This window comes from Theobroma cacao, chromosome 6 (genome assembly GCF_053813885.1).
Source record: "Theobroma cacao isolate CCN51 chromosome 6, ASM5381388v1, whole genome shotgun sequence".
Classification (NCBI taxonomy): Eukaryota; Viridiplantae; Streptophyta; class Magnoliopsida; order Malvales; family Malvaceae; genus Theobroma; species Theobroma cacao.
The window spans coordinates 25,527,796-25,548,548 of NC_142644.1; the positions used below are offsets into that span (position 1 = coordinate 25,527,796).

Consider the following 20,753-nt stretch of genomic DNA (forward strand, 5'->3'; position numbering starts at 1 on the left):
TTAGTAGTTAGACTTAGCTAAGGCACCTTTATTATTATTAATTATTTGGCTTTCAGCAATGCTTGGAAGTCTCTGTCTTGACTATGTTCCTAGACCCATATGACCATGGCACGAACAGCTATGCATGCGGCCTATCAAAATAATCCCATGGTAGCTACCTACTTGCTCATCTTGTTCTCCATTTTTGTTTTTAATTTATAACCTTAATATTATGACCAGGAAAGCTTCAAAGATAACCTTCGAATATAAATATAAGTTGATGGAATAGGAATAAAATCTAACGTATGTGAATTTATGGTGTCTTATCCTTAGCTACGTTGACCTCTTTCTCTTCAACTTAATTAACCTATTTCAATGTTTGAGATATAAAAATTAGTATCATGTATACACCAGGAAGAAAGCCACCACACCCAAAATTCTAATTTCTTGGGGAAAACGTTTTGACTATAGCTTTGGTCTTTGATTTCATTCGCATGCGACTATGCGTGAGTCATTACATAAGCAAATTACCAAATTCTGTATCTTTCTGTTTATACTATATTTTCTACTCAAAATTAGCATGTGTCTTCTTATTAAATATAAACGAAAAAGAAGAAAAGGCTTAACCCCAAAGTGGAATTAGGTTAGGAGTTAATTTTTATTTAAGGGGTTAGGTGAAAAACAAAAGAAAGTGACCAGTGATCATCACTAGTTAACTGCTTGGACCAAGAATAAGGGTGTGTGACAGACTAAGTAGATTCAGCTTGCATCTCTTTAGCTAGTATAGCTAATAGTTTGGAACCTTGTGGCATGCTGGATCTTCTGAAATGGATGAATTCAGTCTACAGATTTGCATGGATATATGCTCTTCTTGACTCATAGGAAGAAAGGGAAAAAAATGTTAAATAATAGTAAAGTTCTGTTACTGATCTGAAATCTTTCAATTGATATTATTTTGAGCAACTGATCTGTCACACGCATGACAACATTTTCTTGGTGCCAGTCTCTCCAACACTGAAAGAGAGAAAGATCACATGCGATGTGTAGGGGAAAGAGCAAATATTTCATAATTTATTTAAGTTTGATCACCAGTTACCGAAAAGATTGGATTAATTTGTGATTAAAAGACATGGAATAACTAGAGAACAGAAACTATAGTGTACTAGAGTTTAGTCTGCATAAATCCAAACAAAGATGCCTTTAGTTTTATCTATTTTTAATTAAATATGTAATTGTATGCATTTATGACAAATGCAGATAGGGACCTCTTTTAACTGTGTGTTGAAGATCTTTTGCCCCCTAATCTAACGCCAAAAACATGCATTTCTTTAATGATTATGCCCAGCAAACCAATGGGAATTAGCGCCTTAAGATGCTGACGGCAGAACTCTACTTGGACTTGGAAGGAAGTAAAAGATTCCAAGCACATCAGGCATCAGCAATTCTGCAGATGTTGTAGAACAAACTTATACATATAACCTCAAAAATAACTGTATCAAAAATTAAATTATAGAACCTTTGATATATGGAGCCGTCACAGTAGCTGAAGTTCCATAGTCTTTCACATCCTTTGATCTTCTGAATACCATAATTGTTATTAAATACTAAGTACTTAAAAGGGGTTTCAAATCATATATACATAATTATGAGTCAATTATGTCACATAACTCACCTACAACAATCTTTTCGAGCCTTTCTTTTTCAACCAACCCTTCACTTTATTAATAAAAAAATTCAAAATTTTCAAACAATTGAGGGAGAGAGACAATCCCTGTTGCTTGACTACTCCATACAGGTGGAATGGTAGTGAAACTACAAACCTTCATCTATAACACAACATATAAGAAAGAAAAGGTAGAAGGTGCGGTATATAGCTCCCATTTGATGTTGGACACGTCTTCATTAATGCATTAATGCATTATTTGTCAAACCCTAGGGTAAAGGAGCACATTGATATTTGGAATCATAGCAGCTACTTTTTCAAGGGAATCAAATCAAGGATTATAAAATCCTATAGTAGCTTGAATTTATATAATCTCAACGACGCCATGTTGCAATAGACCTAGAGCAAATGATTTTATAATACTAGTAATTAGTCTCTTAATTTGGTAAGTCAAATTAAATTAACCACGCTCTTAATTTTTTGAAGAAGTTCTCTAGATTATCACGAAATGATAGGCTTTTTTTAGCTTGCTGCATTGCTGAAGTTATGTGGTTGGGAAGCTCATCTTGTGGATAAGATTGCAATGGCAATAAGAATACTGTAATACTAGTATATAGTATCTGCCGAAATTGAAGTCATTTTCAATCCTAGTCCAACAACAGGATCCTCTGTCAAAACCCTTTTTCTGTTTCTTCTGACTAGTTGAAACAAAGCTTTTCCATTTTCCCATTTCCTCCTATTACTTGGGCTCTTCCTTGCTCATCAAAGATTGGCCCATGATCTTTGGATCCATAAGATCTCTTTTGACATGGACTCCTTGGTGGAGCCCAACTACTTGGACATCAAACTTACCCCAAAGCTCTTTGCCATTTTTTAACCTTGAAGCATTTTGGGCTTCGGTTTTTTTTTTTTTTTTTGCTTAACCTGCCACAGCGGAAGTCTCAAAGCCACCTAGAAACTTACCAAAGCAAAGCACCCATACCTGGTCAGTCTCCAACATGTTCAAAATTTGGCAGCGAGTGACTCTTGACCCTACGCTGCTACTGTACTGTGTACCGCTTGCATTGCATTGCATTTGCAAGCCGCCAGCTTTACGTGGACCAATTGTTGACAAAAGACCTTAAACAATTTTAGCAGAGATTTGCTGCTCTATTTCCCCTAGACCAGGCTATACTCAAATCCTGACGGTCCATCAAAATCCCATTTAATTTTCAATGGACTCATCAGTGTGGGAAATTTAAGAATCCATGGGTGATCGCCGTAGCAAACAGGGGCTAAAAATGCTTTGGCCATATTCCAATTTTCTTCTTTTGTCGCCATAATGATATAATATTTATGTGATGGCCACCTCTGCAAACACTGAGAAGGAAATGAAAGAGAGGCACGAAACCCAACGCAACCATTAGCAAAACAGATGCAGATGCAGATACAGTGCTGAGAATATAAGACGAGAAGAGCTTTGTTTGTGTGAAGAAAGTTTTCTTTTTTTGAAGTTTGAGCTCTTTAAGATCCAAATGCTACCCCCGCACCCAAGTAACAGTGAAAGAGGAGAGAACAACATTACTTAAAGCATTTTTATTGAGAGAGAAAACAGAGAAAGAGAAAGAGAAAGAGAAGAGAGAGGGGGAAGACTCTCTCAATTTTTGTTGTGTTTTTCTAGAGAAGGGTGTAACAAGAAAGTGTAATAGATTGCGTTGATAAAAGGGATTCATCATCATCGTCATCATGAGTAACTGGTTGGGGTTTTCTCTGACTCCACACCTAAGAATCGATGAAAGCTTTGGCAGAGAAGACCATGGAGGTTTCTCTTCCGTCATGCCTTTGCGTTCCGATGGCTCTCTTTATGTTGTTGACCCTTTTCGTCGCTCTTCTAACGGCGCCGAAGGTTTTTGCTTCGTTCTTTATTCTCTAGTATCATTCACCATGGAAATAATACTATGTAGTATATTGGTACTTTTAACTTTGCAGCATGCATGTTTTTGAAATTTAATGGTTAAATTTTTGTTGCATGCGGGAAAAGTGTCTCTTTATTTTCTATCTTGCTCATGTTTGGGGTGTTTATACTTGAAAAGATCTAACAACAAGAAATGGGGACCTCTTTTGCTTTCTTTTCCAACGCCTGATTTTGTAGATTGGAGATATGAAAATATTGGCGGTGCAACTGAAAGTGAGGACGGTCCCAAACTTGAAGATTTCTTGGGGTGTTGTTACTCAAACTCTCCATCTGAGGAGACCAAAGTTTACGGCCAAACCCAAGAGGACTCAAACGAGAACATTGTTTCAACTAGAATCAATGTCAATGTAGCACCAAGCTATAACACTAATGGGGATATGGAAGGTGGAGAGACTTTAACAAATCCATCTTCTTTGATCCAAACTTACCAATACAACGAAAACCGTCAAACCCTAATGGCAAGTGACAACCTCCAACAGTGTGACCCAAACCCTAACCATAACCATAACAATGGCATGAACCATGTGCCTTTCGAGAGTGCAACTTCGGTTTCAGGGTTCAAATCCTGGTTGAGACAAACGCCATTTTCTGATGGGAAAGCTTCTAGTGAAGCAAGTAATCATTGCAACTTTCAGACACTCTCTCTTACCATGACCCCAAGCTCCCAAAATGGGACGATGGCTGCAATTGCACCATTGGAAGGGGTTGATAACCGTAAACGGCCTGTTGGGAAGAGCCTCGCCAGAGAACCAGTTCCTCGCAAATCTATCGATACTTTTGGTCAACGAACTTCTCAATATCGTGGTGTTACTAGGTATTCTACCTTTTGACTTTCTTTGTTATCCGCCTTTCAAATATGGAGAATTAAGTTGTTTTTGTTCGTTTTTGATATATTGTTGTTTAAAGGCATAGATGGACCGGAAGATATGAGGCTCACTTATGGGATAATAGCTGTAGGAAAGAGGGACAAACAAGGAAAGGGAGGCAAGGTGAGACTTGAGAGGAGCATAAGATTCATTTCAATAATAACTGTTGTTTTTCTTTTTTCTTTTGTGGTTTTTGTTTATTGATTCTTTATTTTTATTTTTTCATTTTTTTGGTTCCTGGAAAGAATATACTAATGCTTATGTTTTTTTCACTTTCCTGGTTCTCCCGTCCTTCGATTCTCTGCAGTTTATCTTGGTAAGTGAACTCCCATATCCTTTTGCCTGTCTCTTCTTTATTAAACATTTAAATGATTTTTAACTTTTTATGGAGTATGTAACTAGAAGAACAAAGAACATTGGGTTCTGTGCAGTTTTTTTTAATCGTTTATTCTCTTTGTGTAAAATTTCGATGATCAGGGGGTTATGATAAGGAAGAGAAAGCAGCAAGGGCTTATGACTTAGCTGCTCTGAAGTATTGGGGTCCAACAACTCATATAAATTTTCCTGTAAGTTCGTAGCTGAACTACAATGTTCTTTGCATTGGGTTTCTACAGTTTATCTTATGGGTCAAGTACCAGCCAGAATCATTTATATATTATTTATCGTACTGTATAAGAAAGTATACTGTCCTTTTAGTTGAGTACTTACGAGAAGGAGCTGGAAGAGATGAAGAACATGACCCGTCAAGAATTTGTAGCTCATTTGAGAAGGTACAAGTCTTTTACATTTAAATTCAAAGATAAAGGAAAAGAAAAAGGACTGACAGACAAAGGAAGTTGTAACATTGATTAACATGTTACTCTTTTGACAGGAAAAGCAGTGGTTTTTCGAGAGGAGCTTCAGTGTACAGAGGAGTGACAAGGTAATGGCAAGAAAACGACCTCGATGATAAAGTTTCCATTATTTACTGCATTTTGCAGCCTTTTCAATTATAATAGACAATAATAGGCAAACATTATTATATAAATTCAGATGATCTCAGTTCTCAAATGCGTATACTTGGTACGTTATTTTAAATGCCATCCAACTTTATGTCTATCAATATTTCCTCTTACGTGTCAAGCTCTCTTCTTTCTCTGTGTAGGCACCATCAGCATGGAAGGTGGCAAGCTAGAATAGGAAGGGTTGCTGGAAACAAGGACTTGTACCTCGGAACATTTAGTGAGCTTCAGTTCCTCTTTTTCCTTCTCCTTTTAACTTTTGGTTCATTGTTTAGAAATTGCCATGTCTCAACATCTCTCATAATTGTTCAATTAGTTCAGTTATTATAGACTTTGAAGTTAATGATTATAGGTTTCAGGATTGATGGTAGAAATAATTTGAAGACCTAGTTCAATTGGGTAAATAAATAGTGTCATCCGAGTTGGGAACCATTTATGATAGAATCAGATCCAGCTTATCTTCAATTCCTGCATTAAGTTTCTTGAACTGTCCCACCAGTTCATGTCAGTGTTTCTTTTATTTTTTTTCCCTTGCAATGGCCTTTATACTGCACAGCTAGGTAATACAGGGACATGCTTTGATGAAATTGGCAGCTGGATTATAATTTTGTCCTTCACTTTTTATCCATAAAATTTAATGTAGTTAAGCTGTCAATTCCCAAAAAATCCTAACTGTGATATGCAATAATATAACTTATGTTATACATTATAGGCACACAAGAAGAAGCAGCTGAAGCTTATGATATTGCTGCAATTAAGTTTAGGGGGACAAGTGCTGTAACCAACTTTGACATAAGTAGGTATGATGTAAAGAGAATTTGCTCAAGCTCTACTCTTATTGGGGGTGACCTTGCAAAACGCTCACCAAAAGACTCTGGCCCAATTGCTCTCGAGGATTATAATTCGTGTTCTTCATCAACATCAGCTCACCCGCTTCTAGCTATATCAAACGGTGAAGCATCTCACGAAGTGGCTGACATGGTTTGGAATGCAAATTCAGATGATAATCAGCAGCATCAAGGTAGTAACACTAACAATGACGCATCCTTGGCAACTTCAAATGGCCGTAATTCCTCTAACCCCCAAAGTCCAAAATGCTCAGTCGGATTAGCTAGTGAGTTTGGCATTGGTGGAGACTACTCTCAAGGCTACTTCTCATTAGAGGGTCCAAAGTTTGAAGATGGCAGCAACGGGACTGAAAATTCAAATGAAAACCGGCTGGGGAGTTTGGGTGTGGTTCATCAGGTTCCAATGTTTGCGCTTTGGAACGAGTGAGTCAATTGTTTAAGAATTTGAGAGGCACTGATTGATGATAGAGAAGTGGCTTGGTTTCAATATAGAAACTAGAAAGAGGGTAGGATATGTCACACAGAATAGAATGGATTCAATGTTCTTTAGGTGTTTTGGTTTCAATATGAATTCACCGTTCTCTACCTTATCAAAGTAAAATGGAAAGATGAGGCCTTTAGTTCGATAATTTTGCTGTCTTGATGACCCCATTTTTTGACATTTATAGCGTTAATGCCAGATTACCTAACTCTCAAGAAAACTTGGGTGATTTTCATGGCATCCTAATACACCCTGGCGAGGAATCTAGCGAAATTGAAAGCAATGGAATGCAGAGCTTGAAGGGAAGGACATGTAATAGCAGAGATGCTATCTGATGATCCACCAATTATTGTTCTGTTTTTTATTTTTATTCTTTTGTTGGCTTTGAATATTTTTAAATTTCTTCTTAATTAAACAATTGGATTTTTTGACGTAAAAAGGACAAAATTTAAAAAGCAACGGCAGAGAAAAACCAAAGGATCGCCTGGTGGAATGCTCAAATTTCATTTCTAATGCCATTCAGCTAGCGAAAGGTCCTTTTCTGTCGCAAAACAATCACAAGCTCACAGCACAAATGCCACAGTGCTTGTAGGCAGAGTAACAGCTAGCAGGCGGGCCGGCCAGCCAGCCTTTGCTTGTCTAATCTGAATCTTTCAATAATTGTACCAGAATTTGGGATTGATCTCGCCTTCACCGTAAATATGGTCAAGTGGAGGGTAAGTGTTAGAAAGAACAGGGTAACAGACGATTAGTCCTGATGTATTATTAACCTCTTGCGAGGGAAAGGCAACTATTGTTCATGGTTTATGAGAAGGAAGATGGGCAAATTCAAGTTGCTGATATATGTTGAGTAAAAGTCAAAACTGGATACCTACTTTGACTCAATATTAACATTTTGTTTTCCAGTGGGACTGGCTTTGACTCCTTTGAGAATCCAAGAGAGAGAAATTAAGCTAAGGGGCATGCGGTGTGCCTTAACTTGCGTGCCTTGTGGCTTTATTCTTCTCTCTGTGCGGTGAAGTTAGCTCTATTTTGTGTATGGACAAAAGAGAGAGAAAAGCAACAGGTTAGCCTTGTTCATTGCTAGTCCCACCCCCACGCCCTCTTGCAGCTACGCTATTTCACCTCCAACCAGGCGACAAAAGCTCTTCTAATGTGGGTTCTGGCTGGCTCCTCTGATTTTTGCCACGTTGGGGAAACATTGAAATCACCGATGTTTTGTCCTACTGTACCAAAGAATATATATATATATATATATATAAACAGTTAATGTATTTTTAACTCCTTTTTTTCATATTGTTTGAAGCTGTAATTTTGTACATCGAGTGCATGAGGATGAGATGGATAGCAATATTGCCAGAGTAGGAAGATGGGAAATATAGGGATTTCGTTGATTTAGTTTGGCATAACAAAGTTGGAGAATATGTACGGATTGAGAGAGTGTTACAGGCGGAAAATTTAGGGATAGATTCGGGGCAGAAGGGGGATCTACATAAATCTAGCAGAAAAAAAAAGACCTGGCAGACATTTCCCCATTCGCGGTAGAGGAAGAAGAAGAAGACAAAATCCGCAGGACAAGATACTTCATGCAGAGACATTTCCCCATCATACTGTCCCCAAAACCAATCTACAACCTGTAACATCTATGTGAATCTAAGTAGATTGTAGAGCTAGAGCTAGCTAATAGTGCCAGATGAAACGGAGTCCTGTTACATATATACACCTAGGTTTAGGGGTGTAAGGTTGTAGGGCTAGGATTCTAGGTATAGCCGTGTAGGGTACTTTCATTTTGCGTGGTTTCGTTATTATCTGTTGACATTAGAAAGGCTTTAGCCAGCTATGGGTGTTACTTGCTTTGTGCTTTTGGTACTGATTTTGACAGGTCATGGCCATGGCATGCTAATAGTATTATAATAAAAATTGAGTGAAACCTATTTGGCCATTTTGTTTTTCTTCGACTTTTTTTTTAGGGGGGCGGGGGGTGGTGCATTGTCCTGTTGACATTCATGATGAATATAAGAATTAGATAAGATTGATTGTTCTCAATTATGCACTAATTGACCTTTGAGAGCTACTTGGAAACCAGCATTTCCAACTCAGACGTCAGAACCCTTGACTCAGATTTCGAAATCGGTAACAAAAAAAGCATGGAATATATCGTTTCCATTGCAAAAGGATTAACTGGGTTCCAACTTGATAATTCAGTTGATATATCTTCAATTAGTAATTACTCATCCACTAATCCTGTACAATTTGAGAAAAATGCATGCAAGAGAGCAATAAGCATACACTGACTCATGTTGCTTAAATAATAAAAGGAAAAAAAAAACTAATTTGTTTGACTTGATTTTTTTAAAATTTATTTACTTCTTAAAAATAAAAATTAAACCAAACATAAATTTTAAAAAACTCTTCACAAAAAAAATAATTTTTTTTAAATAAAATTTTAAAAAAACTCTTATGAGGAGCTTTTTAAAAAAAAATACAAGATAATTTTTATTTTTATTTTAAAAATATTTTTATCTATTAAATAAAACTATAATATTATTTTTAAAAAAAAATATTTTTTATGATAATTTTAATCAAAATTATACTTATAAAAAAAATTTACCAAACAACTTCAATTTAATTTTAAAAATTATTATTTTTCATAAAAATTTTATAATAATTTTTAAATTAAAAAGAAAAACAAAACTAAACAACAAATTCGTAATTGTTCGAAGGACAAAATTCGTAATTGGTCCAAACAACACAGTGCCACGAATCATTAACCAACGGATAAAAGGCATCCAAAGTCCAAAAAGCAACAAATTCGTAATTGGTCCAAGGACAAAATTTTCTTCTTATAGACACCTCGCATGCCCTTAGCCAGTTACTGAATACAGGCATCTAATAGAAAACATAACATCGATTTCCAAGGCACTTGTTAATCATAATGCATATCTATGAGTTTGCCTTCAAAAGATGGTAGGGGAAGAAACGCTTTTGGCCCATCCCTCCATTTATTTTCTAGTCCTTGGCTGTCTCTGCAATTCCAACACCTTCACAAGCTGTCTCTCTTTCTCTCACATACAAAATATTTAACATATATGAATGAACGAGCCAATGAGTAAAACTTGGATATGCAATGACGCGTTTGCCATTGACATAATGAAACAATAACATCGCTTTCCAGGTCTTTACTGGGGTCAAGGCTTGTGCGAAGGGGCCACTTATGAGACAAGAGCAACCCCTTTGCCTCAGATCCTTTGGGTTTTTCCTTTCTTTTTTTTTTCCCCTTCTTTTGGGGTCAATTTCTAAGGGGGTAAAGGACAGTTTTTGTGCTGACAAAATGTGGAACACTGTAAGAGACTGCGGTGCTGCGGCTGATGACACTGGATCCGGCCAAACATGCTTCTTGCTCTAGCTGCACAACACTATGCCCCAAAGGGCTGCTCCTGCTCCTGCTCCTGCTCCAGCTCCATCTCTCTCCCACGTGACCATGCTCTTTTTCAAAGGGTAACCTTTCCCTGCTCAACATAGTCAAAAGTTCAGTGAATCTTGCTCAGATATCAGTCGAAAAAGGAAAAAGAAAATTGAAATCGACAAATTTATGTATATGTATTCTGAGTTTCTACTTCTAATGTACAATTTCTATTTAGTAGTTTACAAAGAAAATTCGACCACTTAAAATGGCTAAGCCAACATTGTTGGTGCATTTAACTTGTTTTGGGCTTGCCTTCCAACCTATTGGCTGCAAATGCGGGGTGTTCAGCCCACTCTTCACTCATTTCCAGCTCCTCTCCCAAACCCAAGTCCAGGAGACTGCCTGTGCCCACAGTCCCAGGCTTCAGAATCAACTCTGTTCATCTTCACTCACCCGTCGACCTAATTATATTTTTGTTTTAATTGGATAAGATATACGAATATCGCTAAACTATCTCATAATAATCGTTCAACAGCTTAGCATTGATTTTTTGTAGTAGAAGCTATGGATCTTACTTCCATCAAAGAGATTGCAAGTTTAACTAACCATAAATCACAAAAAGTTACATATCTTTCATCACAATGATCTCACTTCATCTAAACCATCAAACAGATTCGTTTTCCTCCAAAACAACCCAAAGAGGAAACATGCAACATAACATAAACTGCACAAGTATGACTTGATTCTTTCTTGTACTACTCTCATACATTTGAAATCCGATATTGATAAGCGTTTCAAACAAATCTAAGGTCAAGTGCATTATTATGTTCTAAACTTATATAAAAGTGGGTCCTTGAGATACAGAGCCAGCACAGATTTTTCTTCCTTTGGAACTTATTGATATGGGAATTTCTTATGCGTGGGAAAAGGGCAAGAGACCTCCTAGTGTATGTCCCATACCAAATAGAGAAATAGATTGGCGGGGCAATGGGCATGTCACCCAATTTGGGCTGATTTTTATAGGGTAAAACCGAGGATCTAATTACTTATGGACCCTGGTTTCACACCCTGAAGTCCAAAAAACGATGATTAAACCCAAGGAAATGGGTCCACGTAATCCTGGCTCCTTGAGAGGACAGAAACAAAAGAAGAAAAAGAAATCTATCATGGCCGTTGACAACATATCAACCAAATCTTTTATATCTCTTCGTTTCATTTGTGTTTATTTTGTTTGTCCCATTTATCTCTGTCCTCTAAAGGAGAAGGGTAGACAGGTCTCAAGATTCTCTCTCTATGTAAATCAATCACCCAAAATTAGCCCCCAACCGGTGAAGCCCGCCTAGACTGTCTGTCTCTATCTCTCTCTTGCTGTGCCATATCTGAGAAGGTGAAAAAACAGAAAGGTAACAAAAGAAAACCTTTAATCTTTCACCAATGCGTTTTCTCAACAGCCTGTTTGACCCATTCCTCATATGACTCTTCTTTTTTGGTATTTGTCAAGAAATTAAGAATATCCTTCAAAAACACACTCTGGTTCGTTGCATAAGCCTGAAAATGTCTCCCATCCCCTGTTTTCTTCTGCATCTTCACAAAGAAAGGAATCAACCATAGGGGAAATACCCGAATTTTTTGATTCATTACCTAGATCCTTCATAAAAGGGGAAGGAATCACGAATACCCTGATTTAAAAAAAGAGCTATCCGTTTTAGGCCAATTCCTAAAATTTTGGTACCAAATGTTTGAAAAACCCTAGATTTTGAATTGGGGGAAGCTGAAGTTGAAACGAGTCAAGAATTTGGAAGATTCCCGTTTTACCCAGTTCCTTGATTTCTCAAAAGAAGAAGAAATCACGATCGATGCAATAATCCGGCCTAATGTTGAAAGCCTAGTCCAAAGTTCTCAGAATTCGAAAGCTGAAGAAGAAAAAAAGCAAGAATTTTGGGTCATATCCAAAATCAAGAATGCTGCAAAATCCTTTATTTTAAACCCAAAAAAGGTTTTGGATTTGCGTAGCTATGGTTATTATGGAACCGCCTTTATCAAGATTGGTGCTTTTAAGTTTATGCCTTTTGTTTACAATCTTCACTGATCTTGTTGAGTCACAATCATTTAATAGAAGGCCAACACCTCCACCATCTCGATCACCATTTTCTCATCCTCCGCCTCCAACACGAACACCACCATATTCACCATTGCGGCCTCCGGCAGCGCCTTCTCGCCCTGGGCCGCCTTCTCGCCCGGCAGCGCCTTCTCGCCCGGCAGCGCCTTCTCGCCCGGCAGCTCCTTCTCGCCCGGCAGCGCCTTCTCGCCCGGGAGCGCCTTCTCGCCCGGCAGCGCCTTTTAGTGCACAGCCGCGTCCAATTAATCAAAAGGATAAAACCAATTCCCATAGGGCGCAGCCACAACCTCCTCCTCCACCACATTCACGTGATCACAAGGTCAATATAGGAAAAAAAATTGGGCTTTTGTTCACTGGAATTGTTATCATCTTGCAGGTTGGTGTTGTTGGGTTCCTGGTTTTCAAGAGAAGGCAGTTGTTGAAAGTCAAAGGCGCATACGAGACTTGCTCTTCTTCTTCATGAAATTTCCGCCAAGTTTTTCAGTTACATTTGCATTTCAATTCTTTTTAGGGAGTTCTTTGATTGGATTGAGAAAATTCTTTGATGAGCTGAGAAAAAGGATTATGTATATCACGGATATGGGTCCTTGCTGAGATCCTCTGTAAATGGGTGATTGCTGATTGAAATTTTTTTTTTAATCTTGTTACTGTTTGTCTGTTGATTCTTTCTGTGGGGTTCTTTAGTTTTGTCTACACGTCCTGTAATTCAACTTAGAGGAAAAGCTTTTTAACTTCTGCCTCAACTTTTCTTTACCTTGTTTTAACTATCTTGTTTGACACTGTAACAATGTTAGGAATCATGGAAGGAATATAATGAATTTGTAAACATTTTCTATTGTCTTTTCGTTGTTTATTTTTTTTACCTTGCTTTTTGCCTATATTTGAGAGAAGAACGCTTCTTGTATTATTGACTTGTCTCCATTAATTATGTACTCGTGTGATGTAAATTTATTGGATTAGTTGCATTCACTCTGGGATGTAATGTAAGACTGATGATGCCTTGACTCTTGAGGTGATAAGTCCTAGTAGTTTTTTCTCATCTGGTACAGTTTTGTGATCTAACTTTCTTTAGATACCTTGTTGGATATTTTCTTTTATTAAAGCATGCTATTACACACTCTGTTATGCACTATGATGTTGTGAGTATTTAAGATTATTTCCTATTTTAGGCCTTTTTCCCCCCAAAAGAAGGTGCCTCTGAGTTGTAGAATAATCTAGGAAGTTATTGTTAATGACACTAATGGAAGCACAAAGAACTGGCTTTTTGGATTAAACGTATGAATGCTAGGCCTAGGCCTTGGAATATTAGACTGCTTAGTTCTTGCTGATTTAGAAGTTGTGACACTACCTTCGGTAATTGAGCTTCTGGAGAGATGTGTGTCATTGTTGCATTGTTGTACAATTTTGCATTTATGTGCCATTTAAATTGATTTTACCTCAGCATTACCTAAATGTTAAATAGATTGAATTGTGAATCTGTCGTTGATATGAATATGCAGTGCTTTTTAAAAGCAACCTACCGTATGAAATGTTATGTATGCATATTTTCTTTTTGTGGTTTGGGTTGGGGGAGTTGGTGATGAGCTGAAGATACTTTTGGTATGGGAATTTCTGAGTTTCCAACTACTGAAGAAGTTGAATGGTATTCATTAATTCTTTATAAGCTTATATTGAACATGAACATACTTTCTGCATTTGCCGCTACTCGCCAAAGGAAATATTCTGAATATTCCCATGAAGAAATCTGCTTCATACTTAGAATATGGCTGTTACATTTTGGTGGTAACTTGGCAGTTATCTTAGTCAAATAGGTAAACCGCAATAGCCATCCATGTCTTAGGTCTACTTCCATGTATCGCTAAAAAAAATCACCAGTCATGAACGATCTAAGTGAAGGCAGTTCTTTTCTCATTGGAATGATGCTACATGATGTAACTCATTCAGAATTAGAATGGTTGGCTGGTTTGGGGATCTAGTTCAATCGATAGGTGATTATTTAATAAGATGTGATCATGTCAACATGTTAAATTCTGGAAATTTAGATGTTCTGATCAACACCATTTTTTGAGATGATTGAAACAAATATCTGTTTGTGATGTTACATTGGCTCATTTGGTGGATTTATCAAATCATGGATAATTGTAGAAAACAAATTGTAAGTACTAATTTTGCTTATTTGGTTAGCCTTCAAAGTTCAAACTCTGCAATAGAGTGATTTAGGTGCCCAATGGCTTAAAAAAGAAAGAACTTTTTAAAGCAGCAAACGACATTTTGAAATTTGCATTTTGCTTCGCTTCAAGGCAAAAGGCTTCGAATTAAGTACTTTATCATTTAATTCTTGGGTTAACCGCTAGGATATTCTATCTGGACTAAATGTAATTTAGCTTTATCAAGTTGGCAGTTGGTCTCTATCCATGGTTTAAGTATCAAATTTGGAGAACAAACTCAACTTTCCTAGATACCCAAAGCTTCATTGTGGGGTTTTCTTTGAAATTAGCTCTAGCATCCTACTTTAATACCAAACTCGGTAAAATATTAGCTAAGATGAGCTGGTGTGTTAGGAAAAGAGTTTTGATTAACTTTTTGTTGGAAACAACTAACAAGTCATCCAATTCTATGTACTTGCCTGTTATCTAATTAATTATAAGTTGTTAATCAGACTATTGGTATTGGAGGAGTCATGGCCATCAGGTGCCAACCACATTCACACCATTAGGCAGATTCACGGCAAGTAGCTCAGTTTGACTATAACGTAGGGATCAAGTATGTGATGTGACCAGAAAAGAGGACAACTAGTTAATTTTTGAGGTGGATGTGAGTTTCTTTTTTATATGGCAAATCTTTCAAAGATGGATGCATTGAGAATTGAGGTTCAACTAGATTTGGTAAATAGTTTTTAAATTCATGTCTTTTCTTTTTCTTGTTCTTTTTTTCAACGTGATTTGGACTTAGATAGCATGCTCTAAAAATGGAATTAAATTTAGATTAAAATGGAAAAGCGTAATCAATTTCTTATAGATCTGTAGCCGCCGCAGTGAAATACGGTTCCCCATAGAAATCTGACGTTTTGTTTCTGTGTTTTTTCTATTATTTTTTTAATACTTTTATAATCGCTAGACGATGTTCCATGTTATCGGTCCTGAAGAGCAAGGCCATAGGGATGCTTTTGAAATTGAGAGCTTGAGGTTGTAATCCATCTCAGAGGCTAAAGAGAGCATTTGTGGATTTGAGTTGGGCTAAACCCATCAGCTTACAGTAATTGGGACACCCAAAAAAGTTTCATGGGCAAATTTGGACCGCAAGATTTAAGAGTAATAGGGCAGGCATGAAGAGGTTGGTGGTTGGTGCTGGTATACAAAATGAAAAATTGATGAAAGGAAGTGTACTAAGTTGTTGTAGCAGTGAACTGTGCATGAAAATTGAAATGCTCTGACATTCAAAGTTTTAACTTCAGTGTACTCTTCCAAAGTCCAAACCCACTTAAGTGGCATTTAGTACTTTATAATGCTATTTGATTATAGATAATATGATTGCAAGTATTGTGATTGTAAATAATGTGACTGTAAGAAAAATAACATTATAGTGTTTGGTATACAAACAAAATAATTATTAAAATACAAAAAACATAATATTGCAGCATTTGGTTTACAAGTACTTTACTAAGAATGTAATGTTAATTTTCAGAATTACCCCTATTTATTAAAATACAAGTTTAATATATTTGTATTTTTTATTATTAATTTTTATATAATATCATCTCTTAATATATTTTTAATGTCATATATTTTATTTTCTTTTTTTATTATAATTTTATATATTTTATTTTTATTTCTTTAATATAATTTTTATAGTATATATTTTATTTTAATTTCTTTTACCTATATTATATAAATTTTAATTTCTTATATTTTATTTTTTTAATTTTTAATTCTTATATTATATATTTTATTTTAATTATAATATTACAAAATATTTTTAACAAAGTAATAAAGTTGAAGGGTAAAAATATTTTTAATAATATTATACAGTGTAATGTAATATGATTGTATTGATTTTGGACTGTAATCACATTACATCCCTTAATTGTAATTATTGCATTGCAATCTTATATTGCAATAATCTGTTACAAAATAAACACTGTAATATAATTTAATTAAACACAAAAAATGTGCTTTCACTTTTTTTGTACCAAATATTATCTTAAAGTTAAACTCAGGCGGCTTAATCAATTCATTCATTGGTTTATTAAAAATATTAGCTAGTTGAGAAATTGTAGCAATTAAAGCCCAGAAACAATGCTGAGAAGAGAAGATCTAGAGGCAGCAGAAGGGAGGCACACTGTTCCTCTTCCATTTATACCAAAAACCGCCAGTGCTTAGCTACTTTCAATGCCTATCTTATCTTGTTCTTTGGGTGATGCATCTCGTTTTTCTTCTTTTTCTTGTTGGGTGATGTTAATTATAGATTTAGCTGATTGAGAGCGAGAGATTGGATCTCAAATAACATGATCCCAAGAAAAAGACAACAAAGAGGAGATAGATGGAAAGGAAAGCACAAGATTTCAAAAACACCCTTAGAATTAAATCCAAACATGAAAAGTTACTGACAGCTAACCTAGGGATGGGTATGCATCTGATGCTAAGTGGTGATATTATTGGGATCACGGTGGCAAGAAACTAATTCGCCAGCAAAGCTTTTGGCATGCATAAAAAGTTTTAGCAATAATTGTTTTGTCGAATATTAGTTTCTGCGGGGGGATAATGAATAATATATATATATATATATATATATATAACAAAAGTTCTGACTTCACATGGGCCCAGAGCAAATGGATTTTTGTAATATAAAGCAGAAACCGGAAAGGAAAATGCTTATACTTATAAAAGTTTTCAGACCTTAAAGCACATGAGGATGATTCCAGTCAAAGAATCAAGTCTACAAATTCGAAAACATGTTTCCTCCAGGGAAGAAGATAGAAGTAGGCTATCAAGGTGGCAAGACATATATATCTTCCCGTTGGCCCTACCGTCTTGGTTCCACACCTTTATCTGAACAAAGCAGTCCTAGCCACAACTTCAATAGCTAAGGAATAGACCCACCAAAACAAGTGCTATTTTGGCCATAATATATTAGATCCATTATTGAGACCTCAACTATCTGCAGAAGCAAAAATATCATGTTTTAGAAGTGGACAAAAGATTTGTACGAGAAGGGAAAGAAAAAAAAAAAAGAAATGATAGTGAATTTGAATTACCAGAATGGACCCCGGAATTGGATGCAAGATCAAGCCAAGAGTCAGTGTTCCTTGGTGGCCAATGATCCCCAAAAAATTGGTGCACTTGCTTTTGAGTTTCATCATCTTTTTCTAGTTTGATTGGCCTAGCTGACTTGATATCAGTACCCAAAACAAAGCAATGCTGCTCTTGTTGCTGTTGCTGCCGCTGTTTCGAGCCACTGTCACCAAAGCTCTGATACTCTGACTGAGGGTAGCTTTTGTATGAACTCACTGTCAATGGCTGATAAGAATCAGATACAACTCTTGCACTCCCTGAAGCTTCAGGGAAGAAAGATCTCTCATCCATACCCTCCCTTGTTCCATGAACGTACCTATTAATAAAGAATAACAACTTTCACAGGCAATTATAAAGCAAAGGCAAAAGTATAAGAGATTAAGAGGTAATTTAATCTTGCTTGAAGGCTTAAGCTATAACAAAACCTGTAATCTTTATTAGCATGAGAGTAAGAAACAATTCCTGCTCCAGAGTCCAAGAAATGGTGAGGTGATGTGTCATTTTGAAATGATAAGCCTGAACCAGGAGGTCTTGTAGAAGTGGAAGGATGAGAATAAAGGAAGGGGTTAAGATGGGTGATTTGGTTAGGATTGTGATGGGCGTAGATTTCAGGAGCTATAGGAGAAGAAGAGAGTGGAGAAAAAGAGAAAGAAGAAGAACTGGAGGATAGACTAGAATTGCTGGAAGTGGAAATGGAGAGGTTTCTGTTGATTGTTGAGAAGGATGGTGAAAGTATCGAGCTTGTTGTTGGTGGTGGTGTTGTGCAAACGGCTGTTGTTGAATTAACTTCCACAGGCTTTCTTGAACGGTTTCTGCCTCTGTGCATGTGTCTCTCACAGTACTTGGATTCTGGGTAAGCTTCTTTTGAGCACCTCCATTTTTTCCCATCCGTTCTCCTGCACCTCCCTGGCTCTGGGTCTGCTTTTCTGCCAAAACCCACCTGAAAACAACCCCACCCAACTGCAGCCCCTCCCCCAGACACCAAAATTTTCATTTGACCAAAAAACAATTAAAGAAAACACACCCGAACACACAAACACGTAAACAAAGAAAAAAAAACTTATTAAATCAGCCCCACAAGTTAATTGACAAGGAGCCAATTAGATAAAATTAAAGAAAAGACACCAAGATTAAATGAAAATTTGAGCTAAAAGAAGTCCGAAGTCCGAAGGCATAATGAATAGAACAATCCAATTTGTTTCTGCACACTTACTAGGTTGGTGAGGGAAGAGGCGGGAAGCTAAAGAAGAATCCAAACTTCTTTTGACAGAATAAATCAGTTCAGGTGGGATAGGAACTCCTGAAACCATGTATTTGAAGATGAGAGCTTGGTGTTCAAGCTCTTGCCACTGAGTTGGAGTAAATGGAGACCTATTTCTGGCACTAATCATCTCTAAAGTCGAACAAAAAAGAAAGCTAAAAATATAATCTTTCTGAAGGAACAAGAAGTTGAACAAGAACCAATCTAAAGAGCTCTCAGAAAGAAGGGTCTCTTGTCGCTGGGGCTGGTAGTTTTGAAGGGTATTTTTGCAGAGTCAATTGGGTAGCAGAATCTTCTTTCTGTGCATGGATAAAACTAATGGCTCTGATAATATTGCTGCCACCTCCTCCTCCTACTCCTTTTTTTTCCCTCTTTCTCTCTCTCTCTCTTCCTTCTGAGTAACTCTGCTCTTATTATGACTGCAACTCTGTTGCTTCTGCTGCTGCTGCTGCTGCTGCCGCTGCCGTTGTTGTTGCTTTTGTCTCTGACATCTTTACAAAAATCCATAAAACGAATTAAATGGGTAAAGAAAAAGAAGTAGAGCGTAATTAAATAAAACAATACTACTTCCTACCAGTATTATAACACGCATAGAGAAAAGAAGGTTAATAATAAATTGAGTGTAATTAATGTTACATTACATGCACACCTTTTGCTTTTGCTGTCTCCACGTCATTCTCCTTAAAATGAGTGCCATGCCATTATGTGAAGCTGAGATACAGTACTCTCTACTGTGCTATAATTAGATGGTGAACTGATAATGCTTTTTTCACTCTTTTTCTTTTTGGATTTACACTTTCAACATTTTGTCTACAGCCTCCTTTACACTTAGTATGATTTTATCATAAGAAGAATGCCTTTTCAGCTTTATTCGATCAGGTAACCAGTACAGATTCTACTTGTAATAAGCACTCCATTCACAGCTAAAGAAGCTGTTAAATGGTCTCAGTTCAAGAGTCGAGAAACAAAAAAATAATAAAATAATGGAGTAAATAATATAATATATTAAATATAAATTTTCCGAATTCTTTATCGTTGGGTTGCACTTAAACAAATATACGAATGCATGCATACACATACGCTGGAAGAGGCGCAAATAGTAAAGTGATTGGTGGGCATATCAAACTTTGCAGAAGAAAAAGGACAAGTTTTTTTGTGTCATACTGACGCACGCACAGGATACACAGGAGCGACAGAGGAAACGCAAGCTAAGGCCTGGTTTATGGTACGGACGGATGCCTTTTCTTTTTCTTTTTCTTCTTTTTAATTCCTTTTAGTCATTTATTAATGTTTATTACCGCTCTAATTATTTGTTCTTAGGACTAATAAACCTCATACCTAGATTAATTTGTTGACATCGGTCGACTTATAACGATCCTATTCAAAATATTAGTTTTTAGACAAGATGGGTGAAAAAGCTGCACATCTACATCCTAAACTTCAGAGTTCGAATGATTTATCTGCTCTTTAACTTTCTCAGAATTTTTTGTGATGAATTACTATTAGTTATTACTCTATATTGTATTTAAATATTTATTTTTTATTTATTCAAATAATAAATATACAAACTATTTTTAAAAGTGTAAAGTTAAATTACTTTTAAATAAAAATATAATTATATATAATTAAAATTTTATCATATTAATTTCTAAATTATTTAATACTATTATAATTAAGATAAATCTTTTTTTAATGATAATCATCCTTACATCTAAAGTTCTTTTATATTTATAAATTAGATAAATTTTATTAATATGTATAACAATATAATAAAAGTCATTTGATACAATTAAAATTTCTTTATATTTTCAAATTAGATAAATCGTTTTAATATTAATAATAAAAAATATTTAAAATGATAATTTAAAAATATTAATAAATAAA

General features: G+C 36.1%; 3 protein-coding genes across 3 annotated transcripts; 2 read left to right on the plus strand and 1 right to left on the minus strand.

Moving 5' to 3' along the window:
- The first annotated feature begins 3,078 nt into the window (after positions 1-3,078).
- LOC18596215 (Integrase-type DNA-binding superfamily protein) lies at positions 3,079-6,940 on the plus strand. Its single transcript, XM_088807407.1, has 8 exons — positions 3,079-3,527; positions 3,774-4,410; positions 4,503-4,585; positions 4,940-5,028; positions 5,159-5,232; positions 5,334-5,384; positions 5,607-5,683; positions 6,176-6,940. Exons 1-8 carry the CDS (start codon positions 3,368-3,370, stop codon positions 6,736-6,738), a joined length of 1,734 nt encoding a protein of 577 aa, XP_088663533.1. The 5' UTR covers positions 3,079-3,367; the 3' UTR covers positions 6,739-6,940.
- A 4,463-nt stretch (positions 6,941-11,403) lies between these two features.
- LOC18596217 (uncharacterized) lies at positions 11,404-13,157 on the plus strand. The gene has a single exon (XM_018122613.2). The coding sequence runs from the start codon at positions 12,214-12,216 to the stop codon at positions 12,778-12,780; it is 567 nt and encodes a 188-aa protein (XP_017978102.2). The 5' UTR covers positions 11,404-12,213; the 3' UTR covers positions 12,781-13,157.
- Positions 13,158-17,372: 4,215 nt separating this feature from the next.
- LOC18596218 (growth-regulating factor 5-like) lies at positions 17,373-19,253 on the minus strand. The gene is made up of 4 exons (XM_007024559.3): positions 18,822-19,253; positions 18,034-18,568; positions 17,572-17,924; positions 17,373-17,474 (listed from the first exon to the last, which is right to left on the minus strand). Exons 1-4 carry the CDS (start codon positions 18,997-18,999, stop codon positions 17,467-17,469), a joined length of 1,074 nt encoding a protein of 357 aa, XP_007024621.3. The 5' UTR covers positions 19,000-19,253; the 3' UTR covers positions 17,373-17,466.
- Positions 19,254-20,753: the final 1,500 nt, after the last annotated feature.

Excerpts from the sequence above, each read along its gene's own strand:
- LOC18596215 (XM_088807407.1), top strand. The coding sequence starts at position 3,368 with ATGAGTAACTGGTTGGGGTTTTCTCTGACTCCACACCTAAGAATCGAT. Across the intron at positions 4,411-4,502 it reads CAATATCGTGGTGTTACTAG|GCATAGATGGACCGGAAGAT; the intron begins GTATTCTACCTT and ends TGTTGTTTAAAG. Across the intron at positions 4,586-4,939 it reads AACAAGGAAAGGGAGGCAAG|GGGGTTATGATAAGGAAGAG; the intron begins GTGAGACTTGAG and ends TTCGATGATCAG.
- LOC18596217 (XM_018122613.2), top strand. The coding sequence starts at position 12,214 with ATGGTTATTATGGAACCGCCTTTATCAAGATTGGTGCTTTTAAGTTTA.
- LOC18596218 (XM_007024559.3), bottom strand. The coding sequence starts at position 18,999 with ATGATTAGTGCCAGAAATAGGTCTCCATTTACTCCAACTCAGTGGCAA. Across the intron at positions 18,569-18,821 it reads CCTCTTCCCTCACCAACCTA|TTGGGTGGGGTTGTTTTCAG; the intron begins GTAAGTGTGCAG and ends GAGGGGCTGCAG. Across the intron at positions 17,925-18,033 it reads CATGCTAATAAAGATTACAG|GTACGTTCATGGAACAAGGG; the intron begins GTTTTGTTATAG and ends CTTTATTAATAG.